This window comes from Punctularia strigosozonata (genome assembly GCF_000264995.1).
Source record: "Punctularia strigosozonata HHB-11173 SS5 unplaced genomic scaffold PUNSTscaffold_5, whole genome shotgun sequence".
In the NCBI taxonomy this organism is placed as follows: domain Eukaryota; kingdom Fungi; phylum Basidiomycota; class Agaricomycetes; order Corticiales; family Punctulariaceae; genus Punctularia; species Punctularia strigosozonata.
This window is the reverse complement of record NW_006767437.1, coordinates 1,032,636-1,054,305: the sequence shown is the minus strand read 5'-3', so window position 1 is coordinate 1,054,305 and position 21,670 is coordinate 1,032,636. Positions and strand designations below refer to the sequence as shown.

Genomic DNA, 21,670 nt, shown 5'->3' with positions numbered 1-21,670 from the left:
ATGCGATGCCGGAGCACCCCTGGACGATCGAGCTGGTACGTCGTTGGCGGGGACGCGATGGGCATGCATTCTGCACGCGGGGATTAGAGGACGTTACAAAACAACAAATAAACTGGCGTACCCGTCATTCCGTATGATGGAAGAACGACAGCGCCGTTGAACGTTTCCTTGAGCTGTATAGCGAGCGCGGGGAGAAGCCCGCCCGCAGCATTGCAGATCATGCGAATCCGCGTGTCTTTCGAGGGGACGATATCGGAAGGTTGCGCGGACAGGATGGCGTGATGCATCGTGGGCGCCGCGTAATACCTGTACAACGTCAGCAATTTTCGAAGGTCAAAGATACGACGCTCTTACCATGTCGCTCCAAGACCAGTCGCAAGTTCCCAGAAGGCGTTGGCGTCGAACCCGGAGGCGATGATCGCGCTGCCTCCTGACATCATAGGCGCGAAGAGATTCCGGACGATACCGCCGACGTGGAAAAGAGGCATCATATTCATGTTGACGTCCGACTCGCGCAGGTCCCAGGACTTGACGACGGCCAACGTGCCGATAATGATTGATCGGAGCGCATAACTGAAAAACGTTCAGTACAACAGACGTTAACGATGCAAATAACGACTCACGGGACGACCTTTTTCTTTCCGCTCGTTCCAGAGGTATGAAGGACCAGAGACTGATCGTAGAGGCCGTGCGGCTTGGAGGGCGGTAACGTAACGCCGAACGAGCCATCCGCGTTGTCGACAACCATATCGAAGAGACCCACCGGCCCCCCAAGATGATGTTCTACGAAGATGATTTCGCACCCGATGTGCTCGCGCAGCTCCCGCAGCTCGAGACGCTCGGCCGCATCGCGCGTGGTCACCACGGCGCGGACGCCCAGTCGTTCTGCGTCTTCCCGAAGCTCGGCAGCCGTGCAGCTGGCGTTAACGGGCGCGCAGGTGTGATATGTCGCCAGAGCGATGAGGGCGACGGCGTTCTCGCACCCGGTGGGGAGCGCGATCATCACGCGGTCGTTGGGGCCAAGGCGCTTCGAAGGGTCGGAGACGGGAAGCGCGAAGTGCGAGACGAACTCGCGGAGGTCGGCGTGTGTGAGAGGGGGTCGCTGGGGGTCGGGATACCATAGCGCAGGCTGAGATGTGGACGGTAGGCAGTCGAGGAATGTCTCGACACGTCCGGCGTCGGTGACGAGTTCGGCGAGTTGGTCTCCGAGGGAGATACCGGACGGAGGCGCAGGGAGAGAGTGGATGAAGGTAAGAGGAACGGACATTTTGTGTGTTGATGTTGGGGGAATATTTGTGAAGAAGAGCCCGGGGCACAGTTAGACTTAAGTACGAGCAAAGGCTAGGGGTTTGCCCCGGCGTTGGACTGGCTGGAATGCGCGAATTGGAGCGACCGTCGGATACGAATGCCATGTCGCGATCGCTGTGTGACAAGAAAGCGGCATGAAGGAATTGAGCCTCCGTCGGATACGATTGGTATGTTCACGATCGCTGCGTGATAAGAAAGCGGTATGAGGAATTGGGGCCTCCGTTGGATACCATTGGTTGTGACGATCGCTGTGTGACCAGAAACCGATATGAGGTGGAAGACCGCTTGCGACGGAAACCAGCGGAGTTACGGGATGATCGAGCGAGTTTGTGAGGAACGAGTGTTCGACAGGCGCATCCCAAAGAGTACTGTGCCGTCTGTGACTGATAATCCAGACACCCTCGAACAATGGCCGACGGAGCATTATGGCGCGCATGGAAGACGGTCAAGCCGGCGACGACGCTCGCAAACGTAACACCCGCCAGACGCGTCTCGGTCTGCACAGATCTCGAGGGGGGGAGCTAAGCCATGCACCGGGAGGGGGGGTGTCTTCGACAGATCGATTGCACGTAAACGGATGCAAAGCGGACCGGAAAGGAAAAACGTCGGTCGAGGGCGATCATCGATCGTGGGTACGGGCGCGACACGTTAACAGAGCCTCTTTGTTCCCACGTCCCATTTGATTTTCGATGAATTAGATAAAGATCGTGTAAATATTATGCGACACCAATAAAGAGTTACCGAATTCGATAAGCTTTCACATTGAAGACAGCTCCTTTACTGCGAAGACGAGCACGTATGTACGTCCTCGGATCTTCACGAGGACGGGAAGAATACAGGCTCCGAGTTCTGTGTAGCACATACGCTACCCTTGAAAAGTCGTGCGTCGCCAGGCGCCTGCCGCCTTCCAGAAGAATATGTGGTTTATATTTACCTCGAATTTTCCGGTCACCATAAGTATCTGCACAAATGTTCCGTCCCAAGAAGCATCATCCCTCCTCCGCCGCAAGTGACGACTTGGCGTCGTCTCCGATATTCTCAGTGAGATTGTCGTGCTCAACGTCTGCTCGTATGAGAACATTGTTGGTGGCATCCGCCTGCCCTCCATCGCTGTGCTGGCTTCCGACACGAGGCACCAGTCTATTTTGACTCAACGACGGTACTTCGCCGCGGGGTAAAGTTCTATCCAACGTATCCTCCGCATTCTGTCCGGCCGAGGTAGGGGATTCCAGCTCGCTCGCACGCTCCTGGCCGCCCTCCATTCCGTTGATCTCTTCCTCCACAACATTTGATGAAGTGCTTCGTATGGTGCTGACTTTCAGGCCCTCGAGGTGAATCTGCTCGTCACGAGGAAGCAAATCGTGATCAGTGACGCTCTCCTGTCCACCTCTGGGCTCTGCATTCGAGTGAGAGTCGGTCCGCTGCGCCTGTAGGGTCCCGGAAGTCGAGAGTGCGTTCGACGCGGAGGCCCTACGCTCAGATTGCGTGCCATCACCACCATCGTCGTACCAGACGGTTGAATGGTTGGATTTCGAACTGAGCTGTGGCAATGATCTCCCTTCGCGAACGGAATGTGGATGTAGCAACGCTGGGAGGGTGTCTGTACGTGCATCCAAAGAAGGACCGACTCGGACGACCCCTCCGCTGCCCGGTGTTGTATTAACCCCGAAGTACTCGTACACATCGTTTGCATTGACCCATCTCGCATCCCACCAACCTTTCAAGTCGATGAATGCCCTCATCCACGATTCATCCGGAAAAGAGCCTCGCCGATGAACCTCCAATATGAACTTTGCGACGTTTCTCGAATAATCGGGGGCGGTATTCCGATGGTATCCCAGAAATGTGACAAGACGATACTCCCAATCTCCTTCAGCGATATGTGCTCCGTCGCCAAGCTCAATCCAGAGTGATAGTGCGTCTACCAGGCGTTCACCAAACGCACTCATAGCTGTGCGCCAGCGTTGGAAGGAATCCGTCGAGCGCTCTCGCACGTCCCAGTGGTCTGCGATCGCATTGGTGACGCACGACACCGCGGTCCAGAAGCGATGACGATGGGCTTGACGGGACCGAAACGTGGTACGGTCGTAGCATGAACATGCGAGCTCAAGCATGTCGGCCATGTCTTTCGACTCTGCAAACATCCATTCAGCCTTGCATCGTCACAGGAAAGGTATGCCATGCACATCCGGGTGAATAAAAAACACTTCATCTCGAAAGGCATGGATTATAGCAGAAATCTTCCGATTAACGATGGCTGTCAGGGACGACTCGTCGGAGTTTGCAAGGTGTTTGAGCAAAAGATTGACGCAGGGGGGATGGAGTCGATAATTCTGTGTCGCGATAAAGGACATCATGATCAGCGAGTTGATGCGGATGCCGCGTGAATCTTCCACATCACTGCTCGAATAGCGTGGAAGCATATTGAGACCGAGCTTGAGTAGCTCGAAGATCTGTGAGATCTGTGTGTCGTTGAAGGATGTCAGGGAATCGAAGGCACACGCAGAAGTTCATCGTAAGGGATTCGGAAGATTCCCTGGTCATTGTCGTAGATGCATTTGCAGCCGAGTACGTCGAGCGCCGGGATACGAGTAAATCCAACACATGGCATCCCGAGCAGCTCGGAGATGGCTATCCAGTACCCAAGCAGGTGCTGGACCGGGGTTTCATGTAAAGATAGATCCCACTTCTCAATAGCAGAACGGGTGCGCACGCGAGGTCCAGGCGCATCGGAGATTATCAATATCCTCAGAGTAGCCCTTAATCATCTCCTGATCATATATCTGCAGCCGCCTGTACACGTAGTCCCAGCCTCTGACGTTGGATGTCCCCAGTTCGTCTCGTGTGGACTATCAGCATGTTTCTCTTAGTAAACTTGCGGGTTTATCTACAAATATCGGATTTACCTTCGCCCTTCGGTCGCGTGCGAAGGGCGGCTCTTCGGGAGTGACCGCTGCGTCGCCAGCAATATTGTGAGCCTCAGGTCGGGGTTCATCGACTGCAGGCTTGGCATAGTCGTTGTGAGCACCCCTTGGCTGGCTCGAGGATGGACGGTTGTCTTGTGATACGACCTACGATGAATGGCTCAGCGACCAGCTTTGCGACCGTGATCTTTCGTCTCACGTGCGGCCGCCCAGGTTGCCCTCGAGCTCGAGCTCGAGGTTCTCGTCCCTCTTCGATGCTGGGTAAGTCGATGGATGTTCGTCGGGACGACATGCGACGGCGGGGTGAGTGCGCGCAATCTGCGTGGGTCGAGATGCGCGAAGGGGACGAGCACAACGCGCAAGCGGCGAGAGACGTTTGATAACAGACGCTTACATACATGCTTGGACTGCTCAGACCCTACTACGGCTACCGTCAACCTCTGCTGCTTTGCTCCCGAACACATCGTCCGATCCTTCGACGAGCATCATTATCTTTTCTTACTCGCATCGTTATCGATACAAGCCGCCCTGCACTCCGTCCCTGACGGAACGCGTTACTCGGGGTCTCAATCACACGCGACGGTCTGGGTTTATTCTGCGACACAGGGCCAATGTCGACGCGCTCCTCCGTGGGCCGCAGAGGCCGACGACCAGCGCTCCACGCTTCCAACAGGATATAATAGCCTATCAAGTCGGCGGCAGCCCTGGCTTCACGATATCTACTTTGTTGGCGACCACACTTGGCTAACGACAAGGCTTGATCATCTGTTAACACCGATTCATCCTCGCTCAAGATCTTTCTCTTCAAACCTTCAGGCCTTCCTCGGATTCGAACCCTCGTCATGGACCTTCTCATTGAGTCATCTATTGACAAACTTCTTTCTCGGCCAACACGCATCCCCTCGAACACACAGATGCCTCACCCCCCCCCCCACCCCCCCGACTCCAGCCAAGATGTCAAGAAGGAGCAGGAAAACTTTATCGGAGACCACCCCTCCGCCTTCTCTTCACGGCCCATTTGGAGACTGACACCAGGATCAAGGGTCATCAATATTGAGCAGGTCTGCCACTGCGTCCTGCCTGGCGGCGACTACTCACAGCCTATCACCATCTCCTCCAAGACCTACCATCGCATGGAGATGCTCGCCGACCTCGCGTATTTTTTACGTCTCCTCCTCCCTATTCCAAACGATATGATATTCTGAAACACCTCTATATGAATAGACACACAGGTACCGCCCTAGCTGTCTGTTAAACCTACTTCAGATCTCTTGATTTTCACGTCCACCGGCGAAGACCTGGAAAATCGTGTTCCTCTCGCAGGATGGATACTCAAGACCACCGGGCCGGTGAGCGGCATCGACAGCATCCCATATGTTTCTGCTTTGCTCGCGCAGAGACGGTGCGCATCAGCTCGTCTAAAGTCTTCTCAAGACCAATCCGGTGAAACTGTGGCTAAGATATTTATACGGTATCAAGGACGGATCTGAATACGTGAGAGCGGGCAAAGTCAACGTGGAGAAGGTTGTGTGTGTATCACTTCCGAGCAGAGCAAAGGGGCTGTCCCACTGGCCACGATACCATCTCATGTACATAATCGTGTTGTCATACAATTACGGCAAGCCTGTTGGACATGCAAGTTATCAACGAGAATATGCTGCAGTCGTCGCGGGGCAAAGCCTTCCTGTGATGTACTACTAGCTTTTTGACGCTTTCAGCGTAGGACGTCGGGAGGCCGATCACGAAAGGGGTATTGACAAGCAAGTCGGTCTTGGGAGTGATCCTTGCTGGGAAGCCCTGGTTCCTGGAGAGGCCGTTTGCAAGGTTCGCTGGAACATGTCGAGGATGCGCTATTAGTGCAGCACGCCGCAGAAATGCAGGATCCGATGTGGTGAGAGGCTGATACACATGCAGTGCCAATACAACTGATTGTCTGCGGATTGAGGCTGATGCGAATATCAGATTACTGATACATAATGTAGTGCAGTGGTGGAGTGGTGCTGTGCGCTGCCATGAGCTCAAGTCGCGCTGGTAAAGACGCATATACTCACAGAGTCTAAAACACCGAAGTGACAGCAATAACTATTCATCATCGTAGTCGTCCATCCGTCTTCTCTAGTAAGTCCTTAGCTTCGTTGATCTTGCTGGCGAGGTAGGGCGAGCCGCCTCGATCAGGGTGGTTTGCCAGCATGATCTGTCGGTGCGCATCCTTCAGCTTGGTCTTGAGCGTAGGGTTATCTCTGAGGAGAAGCATGAGACTCTATAGCAGCTATAGCTTTGGCGGAGTCCATTTGACGTACTTCAGCCCGAGGATGGCGATGGCCTCCTTCCGGTCCATCTTCGCCTTGAAGCCGCCCTTCACCCATTCCTCGGCGGCCCTCTTGCCCCCAATCGCACCAGATTTAACCAACTGGCGCCCGACGAGGCCAGCAGCGATAGCTCCGAGTCCAACGACAACTGCGGTAGCCATGGGTATAGTCGAGTGGATAATGCGAGCAACGCTCGGCGAGGCTGCGTCACGGACGAAGATGATTTCGAGTCACGGGACCAGACCTCCGCGGAGTGTCGGACCTCGTTGTCCGGCGGCGGGACTCGCTTGCGCGCGGCGGCGACGCAGCCTCAACTCCGTGACTCCGACCAACATACAGCTCAGGCTTTTGGCGCCCATCTCGTTCTTCTGTCGTTCTTTGGACACGAGGAAACGCGTCTGCGCTTTCATGAAGGACGGCACCCAGCATCGTTGTGTCCGGATGATCTAGAGCCCGCACACACGTTGCACTCCGGCTATAATGAAAGTGGACATTCATGGGCACTTTTGCCATTGATGCATTGTCCGGACTATGGCAGAAGGCACGAAAGGTACGATCGATGCCTCGTCGCGGCCATACAACGTGGACCCGTGAGCGCGTCTGACGCTTGCTTGCTCAGAGATCCCGGCGCACCGCCTCAAAATGCAGTCCCATTTCCCCTGCGGCGTTCTTATCTATGGGCGCTATACTATATAGCTTGATTGTATCCACCTGGCCACGCCGGTACGGTGCTGGGAAAGAACTACTCGAGCCTTCCATACTTAAAGGACCGGACTCCGAGTAAGCGCGTTTTTGCGCATATCCCTCCCTCCGTTCTTCGCTCTGACCATGAGCTTGACGACGACCAGTTTCACTCAATCTATCTACAAGGGCCAGTTTCCACCCGTACAAACCTCGGTCTTAAAGCTCTCCGAACTCAGCGATCACACCTTCGACCCTCTCTTCCTGAATCAGCACGACAACCTAGTTGGTGTGGCCGCTGAGTACGGAACCCAATGCCGTCTCACGAGCCTTGCCATCGCTTGCGCCACCCATGTGTTCGTCGTGAGCTTGGAGGCGGGCGGCAAGGCGAAAGCGAAGGGCAAGGGCAAGGACAAGAATGTGCAGGTCAGGTCAGTCAGCGGCCTCGGGGCGTTGCAGGAGGTTCTCTCTTGGGAGGACTGGCGCCAGGTTGGCTTCGACATGGATCGGATCGCGACGTCCCTATTTATGGACCATCGTTTGCGCATAACCGGCGGGGTGGACCTCGAGTCCGTCTCGGGGTCTGGCAATAAAAACATTCGGGGCTCTCTGGGGTCGATCATGTCCGTCCTTGGCGGCGAACAAGTCCTGAACAAGGACATAGTCAAGCGGATTTTCTGTGATGGAACTTCTAAGACTCCTCACATGGACTTGGCTCTGCGTGCATGGGCATCTCTGTATGCCGGCAGACGACCCGAACAGGCGTCGAGGGTTGTCAACATCCCGGTAATCGATACATCGGTTATCGATGACCAGGTGGGGCTTCATAGATTCGATTCGACTGCCACCGTGTTGATAGTCGTTCCACAGGACTTGCTCGTGCTTTGCAAACTAAGACGCGATGCCGACCTCCTCTATGCGCTCAAGCCGACGAAGGTCAAGAACGATGTTGCGAAGGAGTTCGTGAACCAGGATGGAAAGCTTCATCTTAGTTGCGAGCGCTTCAGCACGAAGATAAGGACGTCAGCTACACAAGTATGTTTTGAACTGCTTAGAGTCTTCAGGCAACCCCATCTGACACCCCTCAGTCAATCGTGGTGGAGACAGTTGTCGCTGGCAAGAAGTCATCGGTGGCTGGGAGAGCTGTCAGGACGAGCGGACGAGCTGCGCAGGTCGGCCTCTCGGGCGCCGCGAGCGTCTCCACTGTCAAGGCCGTATACACTATAGGCAAGGAAGACCCTACCTCCGCGGAAGCGCAAAGAGCGCAAATAGTCCGGATGGCGCTGCAAGGCACCATATCCTTTTTCCAGCTTCCTTTCATCGCTGCCATCTGGCGTCCGGCGCATAACCAAGTCGCACCGGCGAGCTCCGTTACTTGTCCAGTCTATTTCCCTCAGAGGGAGTTGAACGATGCGCAGATCAGAGCCGTCGAGCGTGCTCTCGATCCCTCCGAGATGATCACCACAATCCAAGGTCCGCCGGGCAGTGGCAAGACGACGGTTATCGCCGCCATCGTCACGACGATCACCGTCTGTCAGGATCCCCTGAAGACTGTCTGGCTGGTGGCGCAATCGAACGTCGCTGTCAAGAACATCGCGGAGAAGCTCGCAGACTGCGGCTTTGAGGACTTCAAGTTGATCGTGTCGAAGGATTTCCATTTCGACTGGTGAGCTGATTTGCGCCTTTCTACCTGTAAGATCCCTTACGTTCGGTGTGCAGGCACGAGCACCTTTATGAGAAGATAGAGAGGAACGTGATCCGCGCAGATGCGCTCGCAGACGGGATAGTTGGCGTCGAGCGTCAGATCTTGGATTCTCGTGTCATCCTCTGCACTCTCAGTATGATCACCCATCCTCGACTCCAGAAGGTGGGCCTCACCCGGTTGGTCCCGGTTTCTACGGTATGTTGAGACTTCCTTCTGTATCAGAACATGGGCGCTGATGTTGAATCGACCAGGTCATCGTCGACGAAGCTAGTCAAATCGAAATCGGCGATTATGTACCTCTCATGCAGAGGTATGCGTCGAATTTGACCAAGATCGTCTTCATCGGGGACGACGAGCAACGTAAGCCTTGGGACCTACCCCAAAGACGTACACTCACGTATATCTATTAGTGCCACCTTACGGAGCGGAGCAGGTCGATGGCCTGAAGAGTATATTCGAGGTTCCGCATATACGACAGCATGCCGTTTTCCTCGATACACAATGTTCGTATACCCGATTCACCTTCATGCATGTTCTGATCGTGTGTTTCTTCAGACCGCATGCCTGTACCAATTGGCGCATTCATATCTCGGCATGTCTACAAGGGCAAGCTCAAAAGTGTTCACGGCATCACTGCGCGGACGTCGTGCATGTTCATCGATGTCGCGCACGGTTCCGAGGAGAAGATGGGAAACAGTTTTTGGGTGCGTGGTACCTCTTCGGTGTCCGCCTGCGGTTCGCGACCTAACGATGTCGTAGAACCCTCGTGAAGTCCAGATCGTCGTACACCTGGTTCGCCGACTCGCTAGGCTTAATGCCGCCTTCCGCGTCATCACCCCGTATGACGGTCAGCGGACCAAACTAGAGAGTGCGATCAAGAGCAACAACTTGCCCTGGGAGGACAAAGTCTTCAACGTCGACTCCTTCCAAGGCAACGAGGAGGAGGTTATCCTCATCTCGCTCGTTCGGACGGATAAAGTCGGGTTTTTGTCCAACATGAGGTTGGTATTTGGTTTTTCATCAACGCAGGAGCACAATTACTCATGTCGTCGATGTCACAGGAGGACGAATGTGATGCTGTCACGTTGTAGGAACAGCATGCTGATTTGCACGAACAAGGCCTTCCTCTCGACCAAGGCGAAGAACACCCTCGTGGGCAAGCTTGCGGACGAGTGGGGTCCTGAGGCTTGGCGGTCGTGGCAGAATATCATCTCGGGTGCTCACTAGCCTACTGAGACGGACGACGGCAGCGTGGCGATCCAACGGACATGACCATACCTCATGGACGCACTCCGTGGCACGCATTGTTTCACGAACGATTATCCGCATTTGACACTACTCATTGAATGATATGTACCAGTATCGACTGTACCAGTATCGACTGTATAAGAACTGTATCACTAGCATAGCGCAGCAAGGTCGAGGCGGAGGGGTGATTGTCAACTTCGAGATGGTGGCGTGGGGATGCTCGTGCCTCACCTCGTTGTTCGACGGTCAACTCATCTAGCCTCGGCTCCTCGACACATGTCCCTCCGATCATCTCATATATGGGAAATCTTCCGAGTTCAAAGGTCCGCTTGTACGCCGCACGTGTTGTTAGCGACGATCATAGGCGGATGAGCGCGGGAAGGGTACTCGTTGCGTCGGCTATAGACCTCCCTACGCTACATGAAGGGCACCTCAAGTACCCTATGGCCCACGCCACACGGACAACGTGTGCATGAAGGTTCTTGCTATGGATAGCGGCGCTATCCATTGCTCTAGAAGGCTGTCGTGTTTTCCCTGCTTGAGCGAGCGGCATTGTGCTGTGGGTACTTCTATTCTATAGCTTGACCGTATCGCTTCTCCTCTGCCGAGCAATGCTGGAAAAGACGCAATCGCGCGTCGCCTATTTAGATAGACGGGGTAAGTGCCGCCCGTCCATCTTTGCCCTCCTGCCTGTCGCCCTCATGAACCCCAATCCCGTTTATCTTAGCCAGTCCATTTACAAGGGCTCGTTTCCGCAGATACGAGTTACAATCATCGAGAATACATCGTTCAACGTGGACACATTAGGCTCCGTCTTCCCCATCCATTCCTCACATTTCGTCGGAATGGCTGGCGAATACGGGACTCATCAACGGCTCGTGACTCTGGCCTTAGCGACCCATGATCACGTACTTGTCGTCAAGATGGGCTCAGGCGGCCGTCAAAAAGGCAAGAAAGGGAAAACACCGACCAGCCGCTCCGGCGCTCTACAGGCTGCACTGTGTCGGCCAGATTGGCGCAAGGTTGGGATTGCCATGGATCGCATCGCAACTTCTCTTTTCATGGACCATCATATCCGCATGACTGGCGGGGTAGATCTAGAATCGATGCCGACGCTACAAATCGAAGAAAAGTCACACCGCGGCTGCTGGGGAGCTATCGTGACCGTGCTCGGCGGCCAGGAAGTCGTGAACAGCGATATCGTCAGGAGACTCTTCTCGAATGGTAGCTCCTCCAAAATGTCCCCCATGGACGTAGTTATGAGAGCATGGGCCTCGCTACAGGCCGCCACGCGATCCGAACTAGTAGATTTGGTACCTACTGCACGCGTTATAGATACATTGACCATGAATACTCAGGTGAGTATCGTGAAAGGTGATATCCTCTCAGCGGTTAACTGATATCGCTTAGGATCTCCGCATACTCTGCAAGCTGCGACGCGATTCTGACATGCTCCATGCCCTGAAGCCGACGGTCGTCAAGAACGACGTGGCGAAAGCGTTCGTGTCCGACAAGGATGGCAAACTCAACCTGCGCTGTGAGCGCTACAGCACGAAGATCCGGATGTCGACTTCGCAGGTGGGTTGAACTCAATCTCTTGTTGGGCCCAGTCTAACCTTCAGTAGTCCATTCGCATAGAGACCGAGGCTGGAGGGACGCGATCAAAAGTGTCTGGAAAGGCGACCAAAGTGAACGGAAGAGCCGCACTCGTCGACCTCCGGGGCACTACGAAGGTCACGAACATCAAAGCGGTCTATACTATAGGCAAGGAAAATCCTACGTCCGCAGAAGAGCAACGGGCATGGATAACCGTACACAGTCTTCAAGGCACCGCGACCCTCTTTCAATTGCCGTTTGTCTCAACCATATGGCGCTCTTCTACATACCGAATTTTAGCAACGCCAGCCGGGAATAGGACGGCCGGGGATAGGACGCCGATCTCCTTCACATCGAGACCTTTGAATCAGTCGCAGCGGCGGGCCGTGGACCGGGCACTCGATGAGTCAGAACCTATCACTATGATCCAGGGCCCTCCGGGGAGCGGGAAGACGACAGTCATTGCAGCGACTGTCATGAGTATGATGGCCTCGCAGTCCGACTCGAAGTCGATCTGGCTGGTCGCCCAGTCCAACGTTGCGGTCAAGAACATCGCTGAGAAGTTGGGCGATTGCGGCTTTCTGGACTTCAAGCTGATTGTGTCGAAGGATTTTCATTTCGACTGGTACGGAAAGACACAAATCCTCTTCCCGGGTTTTGCTCATTGATGATTAGGCACGAACATCTCTACGAGACGCTGACTCGGAACGTCATACGCGCTGACACGCTGAACGACGGAATCGTTGGCGTCGAACGCCTTATTCTCGGCTCGCGTGTCATTCTATGCACGTTGAGCATGTTAACAAACCCTGGCCTTCAGCAAGCTGGCCTTATCAGACTCGTTCCTGTCACCACGGCGGGTTTTCTTGGTTATCGTACTTTGTGTTTCGCTAATCGACGCTTTGTTGATCAGGTAGTGGTCGATGAAGCTAGTCAAATCGAGCTTGGCGACTATATACCGTTTATGCACAAGTATTCCGAGACGCTGAGGAAGGTTGTTTTCATCGGCGACGACAAGCAACGTATGCTTCCTTTTCAGTATCAGTTGTTGTTGAGTTTATGTTCACGCGCCCCATGGTAGTTCCACCCTACGGAGCAGAAAACGTCACAGTTCTCCAAAGCATTTTTGAGGTCCCTCACGTAAGAAGACACGCTGTGTTCCTTAATACCCAGTGTCCGTCTCCGCGTCATCTCCAAATTTCTCGACCACACTCACATTTCGCAGATCGTATGCCGGTCTGTATCGGTGACTTCATATCTCGCCATGTTTACGACGGCAAGTTGAAAAGCGTGCACGCGAGCACCTTACGATCCTCTTGCACGTTTGTAGATGTCTCACACGGTATCGAAGAAAGTATGGGACACAGCTTCTGGGTCTGTGACTTCTTTCGACTTCCATCGCGCTTAACATTGACAATCTCCGAAGAACGCTCGCGAAGTTCAGGTAGTAGTGCACCTGGTTACCATGCTCGCCAAGCGTGGTAACGCTTTCCGCGTCATCACCCCTTACGATGCACAGAGATCCAAGCTTGAGGACGGCCTCAAGAACCACAACTTACCATGGGAAGACAAAGTGTTCAACGTCGATTCCTTCCAGGGTAACGAGGAAGATACGATCGTCATTTCGCTCGTTCGGACGAAGAAAGTTGGATTCTTGTCAAACAAGAGGTCAGTGATTGGTCTCTTCAAGCAGCGAGAACTACCGCTCAATATTGAGGGATGGCTGGCAGACGGACAAACGTTATGCTATCGCGTTGCAAGAAAAACATGATCATCTGCACGAACAAGGCGTTCATATCGACCGAGGCCAAGGAGACGCTAGCGGGCAAGCTTGCCTGCGAATGGGGCTCCAAGGCTTGGACGTCAGGGCAGAGCGTGATTTCTGGCAGCTACAAGCTGCCGGCATGAGGACTAGCCACATTGTGGTGGCATCCAGTGACGATGTATTCCTTATGACCTTGAATAAGCCTTATCTTCAACTACCCTATACTTAAGGTTCCGCGGCACCTACGTCCAAAGATACGCTTGGGTAAACTCGCGACGGAGCTGGGTCCGGAGGCCTGGAGTTCATGGCAGAGTGCCGTTACGATGGAACTCTAACGATATCTTTTGTAGCATGTATATACGCTCTTTGGGGACACTGGTAACATCGGGATCAAGCAGTACAGATAGCGGTTCCAATTCGGCGCACGTGTATCAGATAGTATATAAGAAATATAGTTGACCCACCGCTGTACTCTTCCCTGTTCTATAAGCTACGAGCAGCAATCGTCTACGGCCTGCCATCCTTGAAGCCAGTAGCTTGCTACAGCGCAATGGAGCCACACGCCTGCGAGTGTAACGCGTCGACAGCTTCAAGAAATGAGACAGTTAGCCAAGAAGAGCTGGTCCTTTGGTCTTCTTTTTCTTTGTCTTCGCTTTCTCGAAGTTCCTCCAGCTACCAACTCGCTCTTCTCGCGTCGCTGTCGTACGGCATGAGCATCAAAAGGCCGGATGTATACGAGGACGAGAACTTACCTTCCCATGCCGCATCCTCTTCAGCCTTACGCTTCTTCGCATTGATCTCCTCCTCTTTCTTGCGCGCTTCCAGACCCTCGTTAGCGAGATTCATCTTGACAGCCCTGTGCCATTGCAAGATATGAAACCATGGCGTGTGAGATATCCGGAAGATGAACTGACTTTCTGCGTCGCAACTCTTCCTCGATGAGGAGCTCCTTCGATTTTGCCCGCAGTTGCTCCTTGAAGGGTGGTTTCAGTGCTAAAATCCTATGGTCGTCGTCCGCGACAGTAGTGGGTATCCCATGAGACTTGAGCAGAACTGAGCGCGCTTGGCTGATCACGGCATCCAGCTCTTCACGCTTCTTCGGTTCGCTGAGCTCCGACTCGGCCTGCAAAGAATATAGTCATGAGCGCGCATATACGCAAGACGCGAGGCTGCCACGCAAGGAAGTGCCCCGGCGACCAGCGCCCAACAATCATAGGGTTACGAACCTTCTTGAGGATATCGAACGCTTCTGGGGCACGAGCATGGGGGGTCTTGTCAGGATGGATGACTGTTTACGAGGCAACGTACGGTTCACATCAATTATCTCCCAATGGATGCGCAGACAAGACAGCACCGCGGGTACGGGGCCGGTCCAGCGGCGCCATGACTCGAAGGCGAAGGGCACAACGCCAGCTCACAGAGAGAAAGTTGCCTGTATTTGCGCTTGATGTCCTCCGGAGTCGCAGACAGCTGAAGGTCGAGAATGTCGTACGGGTTGAGCTTGAACGCGGCGAGGATGCGTTCTACTTCGATCTCGCGCTGAAACGCGGAGGCTTCGCGGCTGAGGAGTTTCTCTATGTCGTCGGTAGTTGCTTTGGAGGTGCTTGGTTCATTTCCGGGCATGGTGGGCGGCAGGTTGATGTGGTCAGGAGAAAGAGGTCGTGCACGGATTCAGTCGGTTAGCGCCGATGTCCTCTTCGTTATTCCGCTCATTCTTCACGCATGGACGCGTCCAGGTCAGACTCAGCCTCGTTATCCTACTTCGGCATGCATTGAACCGCACCACAGGCCTGTCAGAGACAGACTCTGAGTTTGACTTTCCAACGCTGTCGAACCAAGAGAGAATGGCCTACCCCGTCGCCGTTCAGGAGAGGGTTCTCCGCCGGGACTACACGCATGAATGCGGATCCTTTGCAAGCCAGGAGGCAGGAGGTGTTCAGGCAGCGCAATAGAAATCTGCTCATGTACTCGACAGCCGTGGTATGCTCTCTGCTGCATCCTGCTTTCTCCGACGCGCTCAACTCTGCGTGCAGATCGTCGTTGCGGTTGGAGTCACCTACGCCGCTGTACCGCTATATCGCGCATTCTGCGCTGCAACAGGCTTCGCCGGGACGCCACAAACAGGCTCAGTGGGCGAGGGCAAGTTCGAAGCGTCCCGGTTGGTGCCGGTCGAGGACGCGAAAAGGATCCGAGTTCGATTCAACGCCGACGCGTCGGAGCAGCTGCCGTGGTCTTTTAAGCCTCAACAAAAGTACGTCAGCGTACTCCCAGGAGAAACATGCCTGGCGTTCTACACCGCGAAGAACAAGTCTGACCAGGATATCATCGGGATTGCGACGTACAACGTCACCCCTGACCGGGTGCGTATAGAACACTACGATATCTACCATGGAGCTTCCATTAACGTCAAATCAGATCGCCCCCTATTTCGCCAAGGTGGAATGCTTCTGCTTCGAGGAGCAGAAGCTGCTGGCTGGAGAAGAGGTCGATATGCCGCTGCTCTTCTTCATTGACAAGGATGTCCTGGACGATCCCGCTTGCAGGAATGTTGACGATGTGGTGTTGTCATATACCTTCTTCCGGTGTGTACGTATTTTCTCGGGCGTTCTCGTCGTCTTATGGCCATTCTTGCTTGTAGCGCGAGACGCAACGCGCACGGCCAGCTTGAACCAGACGCCGCAGACGACGTCGTGCAAGAATCGCTTGGGTTCTCTCAGTACGAGCACGCGCCTAAGAAGGAAGAGCGATGATATCTGGCTACCATCATCCAAGTACCATCGAAATAACTACCTGTATGCTAATGGCGTGGATCAAATAGACATGCTTACAATGTCATTCCTCTCCAAAACATGCTCGGCTGCTGGATCGTAAGGTCGTTACGCTGCTCTCTCGCAGGATGAGCAGGATAAGGACTCCTCTGAGTTCGCTCGATCGCGCTTTGTCGACAGACGAAGGAGAAGGGTATATTGCAAGCTCATAAATCGACGAGAGTATGTGCAGTAGTCATACAATAGAGATGTGAGCGGAAGTCCAACGGAGGACGTGGCTTTGAAGGCCGATGTTTCCGGTTGTAGGTTCTGTTTTCCAGATCAGACGTCGGCCTATCATCAAGAGCATAGCGAGACATACCTCCGCTGACCCTTGGAGATACGAACAGCTGGATGCCCCGGTCATTGCACAGGCCTACCAAGCTTGGTTGCGCCGGACCCAGTATGGACACTGTCAACCGACCATCCTTTGGCAATTTGGCAACCTCCGCGCTCGCTTCGTGCCTCAGGAAATCTTCCATCACCGCCTCGCTGCTGAAGGAAAACTCGACTTTGGTCAGTTTGCGCGAGTGGTCGTCGTCCCACCAGTGCACGACCAGAATCTGCAGTGCGGGGGGTATGGCTACGTCCTCCAGCGGTAGCTCTCCATCCCGTACATAGCCGATGGTAAGACGTTCCAATGCGGTAAACTTCGCTAAGTTGAGGCTACGTGCCATGCGCATCTCGACGGGACCCACAAGAACGAGTTTCTGCAGAGTAGGCGCATGGAATTGCAGGGTATCCATGCACTGGCCCATAGGAATCGAGTGACCTTCAATATAATTCCCGCGAAGTTCGATTATCCGGAGTGAGGGAAGGTAGCGTCCACGCGGCGACGTGATGAGAGGTGTGAAGCTGGTAATCCATGAATCGATGACGCGAAGAGTTCGTAGAGAGCGAAGTGGCGGAAGGTTGTAATGAACCAAGGACAGGAAACGCGTTATGTTGAATTCCTCGAGGTCTTCAAGGTCCAAACTGACAGTGGGCTTGTTGACCGAGGATAGGTAGGTGCCGTTAACAGTGAAGGGAAGGGGGTCGTTGTTTCTCCATCCGTACAGTGTCAAACGACGCAGGCGGAGGGGAACGGAAGGGGCGTAGGAGGATGGCAATTTGAAGGTGACCGGATCGCGGAGTGGGGGCAAATAAATTGCGTCAATCTTAGTGCAAGCCGTGACTATGGCCCGGAACTGCTTCATCATCCTCCTGTCTACCCGCGTTTGCTTCGTCTCCTCTTTACCCGCGACGCGTAGAGCTAGTCTGTGAATAGAAGTGAAAGGGCCATCCTCCCCCTCTAATGTCAGCGCCAAGGTGCGCACATGGCTCGCCAGAGCAGGTTGACGAGATACAGTGCGCGAGAACGAACTCAAGGAGTGGAAGGATGGCAGGTATGGTTCGGCGTAAAGCAAAGCAATGCCTGCAGAATACCATGCTTGAGAGACGAGAACCAGTGAGCGAAATTCGGTCCGAAACACAGAGGGACGGCCGTCGTAACGCGTCAAGTCCGTGTAGACATGATGCAGGATCTCCTCGATTAACTCGAGTGGAAGCTCATGTGGCCGACTATGGATCAAGACCGAGGTAGCTTTTTGGCGCCGCTTGAAGGGTAGCTTGAGGTGCGAAAGCAAGGAATGCATTGCATGGGATTATGAGCACTGGAAGTAGGGCTCAGTACGGCATGTGGGTATGCAGTCACCCCGAACGCACCAGACGCAACGTCTTCCAGCGAGCTCAGCCACGCTCTATACGGCCAACACAGTGTACTCCGCACCGACGAAGTCCGGAGGACAGAAACCTACAGATGAGACGCCGGATGGAAGGTCGCACCTTTGCGCAAGGCCTGCGAGTTAACCGGGAAGAACACGGACAGCATTTTGCATCCGCGATCATGGAAACAACCCCATCGTTTTCTTGCCAATAGGGCGTGTACAGGGTCGTGATCTTGGTATCGTCTCAAACCCATAAGAGCGCGACGGTCACGGCTCTAATAAAGACGTAGAATACTTAGGTGTGGCAAGGACTTGCGCGGGTCATGGACCGCTTACCTTGCCCCTGACAGCGCCGCATTATATCATCGCATGCATTCAATTCAGCAGAGAACCCTTCCATCGCGAGCAAAGTCCCATACGGCGACTCAATCACGGAATCAATCAGAGAGTAAACACCAAACAAGACAACATGTATATCTATATATATATATATCGCCGCAACACTATCACGACCCTCAGCGCCATGTTTACAATATTTCCGCATCATGCCAACGTTAGGTCGGGGATTGAAGACGACGAGGGATATCTTCTTGTAGGGAAGACAGAAACCGACTCGCGCATCATGAAACGAGTACGATTGCCCACTTGAAAGGTAGGAACGCGAGGCTGAGCGTCGAATGAAGAGGTTGATCATCCTTGAAGGATTCCAGAAGAACGGGGCCACGCTCTGACAAGTAGGTCAAGATGGTGTTCGTATCTTCATCCAGAACCACCCGGAGACGCACCTTGGTCTAGCTCTACGTATACGAGACGGGCATCGCGCTCTTGGCAGAGCAGGATAGCTTCGAGTGAAGACAAGTCAAACATTTCCACAAACAGGAGCGCCTCCTGACGTTTGCTGATGCTCATTTCCTCGCTGTTGCGAAGGTGGTTACACATCGCCTCAATGCTGCGGAAGAAGTAGCCGGTCTTGCTGTACGTCGGCTTGGGCCGTCGGTTGGACCAGCGCACGATCAAGGTCTGCAATGAATCAGGGATGGAGACGAAATCGGACGGGGACTCCGCGGGCGTGATATAACCTAGGGTGAGGCATCTGAGGGACGTGAAAGCCTTGAGATCCAGGCGGCGTGCGATGACGAGCTCGGTCGCGCCGACGAGACTGAGCTCCGTCATAGTAGCCGCGTTCGACTGGATACAGTTGATGGAGGGGAAGAGGCCGTCACCGAGGTTGACTCCCAAGTTCTCGCGAAGGTAGATCACTTCGAGGTTGTGAAGCCTACCAAACAGAGGCACCGCCGACCACGGTTCTGCTAGAGTTGTGACGCATGCATGGGTAATATGCAGGGTCCGGACCGATGGTAACGGGGGAAGAGACCACATCAATATAGCATGGAGTCCTCCGAGATTCAGCTCTTCCAGGCATTGTAAGTCCAGGTCTACGATCGTGGGAGGGGAAATGGACTCTATGCAAGAGGGAGAGGACAAGCAAGATCCTGCTGCCCCGAATGCGACAGGATCAGAGCTACGCCCCCATGCCCCCAGAAGGGCAAGGCGGCGAAGTCGAACAACTCTACGTTGTATGAGAGGATCTGTGGCGGCCCGATTGAAGTCACGCAGAGGTGGCAACAGCAGCGCGTGTATGTTAGGACAAGCCGAGATGATTTCGTAGAAGGTCTCGGTGACCCACTGCTGGCTATCCCTTCGTAATAACTCTTGATCACTTTCTCCCAGCTGGAGATAATCAACGAGACCGCGGGCAGGGGCACGATTAGCAGGATCCATCTTCTCGTCCAGCTTCAGCACTACAGTGCGCACCAGGTTGGCCAGATCGGATCGAAGGGTGACGGTGCGGGCAAAGCGAGCGAGTGCTTTTGACGAGGGTATGAACGACTCCGCGTACAGTATGGCAACACCGGCAAAGTACCAGTCTTTGCAGACGCGAAGGAGCGACAGAAAAGCGGACTGGCCATGAGGATCCACGGGGTGACCTTCATACCCGGTTGACGTTCTCCAATGTCTCAAATCGTAGACTTGCGATAGGATGGCTTCGAGTAGCTCGTGTGGTAGGTTTTGCGGATGACTCGGAGAGACTGGGTAGAGTTGAGGTTCTGAAGCGACAAGACACCGTAGCTTCGTGAATAGCTCCAAGGATGGAAAAACAAATGACATTCGTCAAGGCGCACAACACAAGATAATAGCCAGGCGGGTTGATATTCAGCGAACTAGCCTTGAGCTCAAATACTGGGGCAGATACGCTTCACGTCGACGAGCCAGGCTCCTGCGCTCCCCCACTATTCGGATATACGTCGCATCAACTCTCCACTGCCACTCCCCTCTTTTAAATCCTAAAATGTCCTGGATTTCCGAATTTGGCGTCCTTCACCACGGAAGTCGGATTCAGCCTCGCGGGCGCTCTCTGTTTTGGAGCGCAAATAGCTGGAGAGTGGATGGGCAGGAGCCTGTCGACGTACACACGCGTAACGCAGTGGGCTCGGCCGACTATGTTGCTTTTTGGACAGTGGAACATACGCCACGGGCCAATGAGCTTCACCAGTTCGAGGATCGGACATTTCCTACGACTCAAGTACGGACGTCTTCGGAGTATGCGCGACTTGGTGCTGCAACTACTTCACCTCACGATCATTCATATGGGGTGATAATCCAACAGTAACGAAAGGTGCCGTATTTGTACCAAGGAGGTTAAAGCTATTTCCACGCTGTTCGAGTTAACACGAGAAAATACTCCTTCGGATGACGATTGACTATAGACGGCTTCAATAGAGCAAAAAGTCCGAACAATACGCACGACATCGCCATGGTGATGTGCTACAACCAACACGGGTTCATGTTTTTATTGCATATGACGGTCATACCATGGTCAGATAGCGGACGCGAGATGGGGTGATCCGCACGATCGCCCACTCAAAAGGCAAGAATGCAACTGTGAGTGTAGACGTGAACGGGACACCTTTAATGTGACCCAGATGAACAGGATCCCGTGCTGCAGAATCGATGATTAGTTTCAAACCTCATACATGTGCCCATCTGCGGTCACTCGCGGGACGCACCTTCGGAGTCCAATTCCAGTAAAAGTTGGATGTTCCACTCTTCGGAGAAGGTATGTAGGTCGGACGAATCCTTGCCGAGCGTCTCCATTACAACCACGCCTCCCGGTGCCATAATCGTGTGGAATGCTTCTGTGTCGTTGAGATGTTCCAACATCAGACGTGAGCTACGGAAGAAGTAGCCCAATTTGCCGGTGTATGGCGAGTGTTCATCCGACCAATGCACGGTAAGGACCTTCAAGGAGTCGGGAAGGGATGCGGGTTCAAATGGGAATTCCTCGCCTTCAATGTAGCCGATGTTGAGGCGCTGCAGTGCGGAGAACTTCCGATAATCAAGGTGTCCTGCGATGTAAAGTTCCGCCGGACCTAGCAGGGTAAGTTCCACCAAGGTGCCTGCGTTGGACTGGATGCATTGGATGCAGGGGGAGAGGTCCGGCATGTCAGTCGGCATGTCCAAAAGGCGGAGCTCGATAACCTTGAGGTTATGCTGCTCGGAGAAAAGTGGCATTGGTCTCATCCCACCAGGCGAGGGTAGGGAAGTATACATCATCCGCAA

General features: G+C 54.0%; 13 protein-coding genes across 13 annotated transcripts in view; 3 read left to right on the top strand and 10 right to left on the bottom strand.

The window, feature by feature from the left end:
• Positions 1 to 1,267, bottom strand: part of PUNSTDRAFT_120108 (acetyl-CoA synthetase-like protein) — a gene marked incomplete at both ends in the record, with an annotated part of 5,748 nt that extends 4,481 nt beyond the window's left edge. The window contains 3 exons of the mRNA XM_007382949.1: positions 122 to 306; positions 355 to 573; positions 624 to 1,267. Coding sequence (XP_007383011.1) covers positions 122 to 306; positions 355 to 573; positions 624 to 1,267 — 1,048 coding nt within the window. The remainder of the gene's footprint in view (positions 1 to 121; positions 307 to 354; positions 574 to 623) is intronic.
• A 23-nt stretch (positions 1,268 to 1,290) lies between these two features.
• Positions 1,291 to 1,807, bottom strand: PUNSTDRAFT_120107 (uncharacterized protein). Its single transcript, XM_007382948.1, has one exon. It carries the CDS (start codon positions 1,742 to 1,744, stop codon positions 1,325 to 1,327), a length of 420 nt encoding a protein of 139 aa, XP_007383010.1. The 5' UTR covers positions 1,745 to 1,807; the 3' UTR covers positions 1,291 to 1,324.
• Positions 1,808 to 2,297: 490 nt separating this feature from the next.
• On the bottom strand, positions 2,298 to 3,257 carry PUNSTDRAFT_133511 (uncharacterized protein; the record flags this gene model as incomplete). The annotated part of the gene is made up of 1 exon (XM_007382947.1): positions 2,298 to 3,257. The coding sequence occupies one exon, from the start codon at positions 3,255 to 3,257 to the stop codon at positions 2,298 to 2,300; it is 960 nt and encodes a 319-aa protein (XP_007383009.1).
• A 741-nt stretch (positions 3,258 to 3,998) lies between these two features.
• On the bottom strand, positions 3,999 to 4,524 carry PUNSTDRAFT_133510 (uncharacterized protein; the record flags this gene model as incomplete). Its single annotated transcript, XM_007382946.1, has 3 exons — positions 3,999 to 4,157; positions 4,215 to 4,379; positions 4,432 to 4,524. 3 exons carry the CDS (start codon positions 4,522 to 4,524, stop codon positions 3,999 to 4,001), a joined length of 417 nt encoding a protein of 138 aa, XP_007383008.1.
• Positions 4,525 to 5,701: 1,177 nt separating this feature from the next.
• PUNSTDRAFT_101657 (uncharacterized protein) lies at positions 5,702 to 6,702 on the bottom strand (the record flags this gene model as incomplete). The annotated part of the gene is made up of 3 exons (XM_007382945.1): positions 5,702 to 6,232; positions 6,284 to 6,472; positions 6,533 to 6,702. 2 exons carry the CDS (start codon positions 6,700 to 6,702, stop codon positions 6,322 to 6,324), a joined length of 321 nt encoding a protein of 106 aa, XP_007383007.1. The 3' UTR covers positions 5,702 to 6,232; positions 6,284 to 6,321.
• Positions 6,703 to 7,369: 667 nt separating this feature from the next.
• On the top strand, positions 7,370 to 10,154 carry PUNSTDRAFT_44029 (uncharacterized protein; the record flags this gene model as incomplete). Its single annotated transcript, XM_007382944.1, has 8 exons — positions 7,370 to 8,038; positions 8,093 to 8,257; positions 8,287 to 8,888; positions 8,942 to 9,122; positions 9,179 to 9,287; positions 9,483 to 9,631; positions 9,687 to 9,928; positions 10,019 to 10,154. 8 exons carry the CDS (start codon positions 7,370 to 7,372, stop codon positions 10,152 to 10,154), a joined length of 2,253 nt encoding a protein of 750 aa, XP_007383006.1.
• A 722-nt stretch (positions 10,155 to 10,876) lies between these two features.
• PUNSTDRAFT_44028 (uncharacterized protein) lies at positions 10,877 to 13,679 on the top strand (the record flags this gene model as incomplete). Its single annotated transcript, XM_007382943.1, has 10 exons — positions 10,877 to 11,533; positions 11,586 to 11,753; positions 12,203 to 12,396; positions 12,447 to 12,546; positions 12,685 to 12,765; positions 12,853 to 12,911; positions 12,997 to 13,007; positions 13,102 to 13,145; positions 13,216 to 13,439; positions 13,502 to 13,679. The coding sequence occupies 10 exons, from the start codon at positions 10,877 to 10,879 to the stop codon at positions 13,677 to 13,679; spliced, it is 1,716 nt and encodes a 571-aa protein (XP_007383005.1).
• A 462-nt stretch (positions 13,680 to 14,141) lies between these two features.
• PUNSTDRAFT_67115 (DnaJ-domain-containing protein) lies at positions 14,142 to 15,159 on the bottom strand (the record flags this gene model as incomplete). The annotated part of the gene is made up of 5 exons (XM_007382942.1): positions 14,142 to 14,233; positions 14,289 to 14,392; positions 14,451 to 14,659; positions 14,763 to 14,824; positions 14,955 to 15,159. 5 exons carry the CDS (start codon positions 15,157 to 15,159, stop codon positions 14,142 to 14,144), a joined length of 672 nt encoding a protein of 223 aa, XP_007383004.1.
• Positions 15,160 to 15,323: 164 nt separating this feature from the next.
• Positions 15,324 to 16,377, top strand: PUNSTDRAFT_120104 (uncharacterized protein). The gene is made up of 4 exons (XM_007382941.1): positions 15,324 to 15,516; positions 15,570 to 15,896; positions 15,952 to 16,118; positions 16,175 to 16,377. The coding sequence occupies exons 1-4, from the start codon at positions 15,433 to 15,435 to the stop codon at positions 16,284 to 16,286; spliced, it is 690 nt and encodes a 229-aa protein (XP_007383003.1). The 5' UTR covers positions 15,324 to 15,432; the 3' UTR covers positions 16,287 to 16,377.
• Positions 16,378 to 16,506: 129 nt separating this feature from the next.
• PUNSTDRAFT_51911 (uncharacterized protein) lies at positions 16,507 to 17,033 on the bottom strand. The gene is made up of 2 exons (XM_007382940.1): positions 16,666 to 17,033; positions 16,507 to 16,613 (listed from the first exon to the last, which is right to left on the bottom strand). The coding sequence occupies exons 1-2, from the start codon at positions 17,024 to 17,026 to the stop codon at positions 16,540 to 16,542; spliced, it is 435 nt and encodes a 144-aa protein (XP_007383002.1). The 5' UTR covers positions 17,027 to 17,033; the 3' UTR covers positions 16,507 to 16,539.
• Positions 17,034 to 17,659: 626 nt separating this feature from the next.
• PUNSTDRAFT_120102 (uncharacterized protein) lies at positions 17,660 to 18,136 on the bottom strand (the record flags this gene model as incomplete). Its single annotated transcript, XM_007382939.1, has 2 exons — positions 18,048 to 18,136; positions 17,660 to 17,995 (listed from the first exon to the last, which is right to left on the bottom strand). A coding segment is annotated over exon 2 (318 nt), but the record flags the coding sequence as incomplete, so codon positions are not given.
• A 533-nt stretch (positions 18,137 to 18,669) lies between these two features.
• On the bottom strand, positions 18,670 to 19,222 carry PUNSTDRAFT_44025 (uncharacterized protein; the record flags this gene model as incomplete). The annotated part of the gene is made up of 2 exons (XM_007382938.1): positions 18,670 to 18,776; positions 18,835 to 19,222. 2 exons carry the CDS (start codon positions 19,220 to 19,222, stop codon positions 18,670 to 18,672), a joined length of 495 nt encoding a protein of 164 aa, XP_007383000.1.
• Positions 19,223 to 20,916: 1,694 nt separating this feature from the next.
• Positions 20,917 to 21,622, bottom strand: PUNSTDRAFT_44024 (uncharacterized protein; the record flags this gene model as incomplete). The annotated part of the gene is made up of 2 exons (XM_007382937.1): positions 20,917 to 21,050; positions 21,118 to 21,622. The coding sequence occupies 2 exons, from the start codon at positions 21,620 to 21,622 to the stop codon at positions 20,917 to 20,919; spliced, it is 639 nt and encodes a 212-aa protein (XP_007382999.1).
• Positions 21,623 to 21,670: the final 48 nt, after the last annotated feature.

Coding starts and splice junctions, on each gene's coding strand:
- PUNSTDRAFT_120107 (XM_007382948.1), bottom strand. CDS start 1,744: ATGCGCGCCATAATGCTCCGTCGGCCATTGTTCGAGGGTGTCTGGATT.
- PUNSTDRAFT_120104 (XM_007382941.1), top strand. CDS start 15,433: ATGAATGCGGATCCTTTGCAAGCCAGGAGGCAGGAGGTGTTCAGGCAG. Junction 15,517..15,569: donor TCATGTACTCGACAGCCGTG/GTATGCTCTCTG, acceptor CTCTGCGTGCAG/ATCGTCGTTGCGGTTGGAGT. Junction 15,897..15,951: donor ACAACGTCACCCCTGACCGG/GTGCGTATAGAA, acceptor ACGTCAAATCAG/ATCGCCCCCTATTTCGCCAA.
- PUNSTDRAFT_51911 (XM_007382940.1), bottom strand. CDS start 17,026: ATGCGCATGGCACGTAGCCTCAACTTAGCGAAGTTTACCGCATTGGAA. Junction 16,614..16,665: donor ATCTCCAAGGGTCAGCGGAG/GTATGTCTCGCT, acceptor TCTGGAAAACAG/AACCTACAACCGGAAACATC.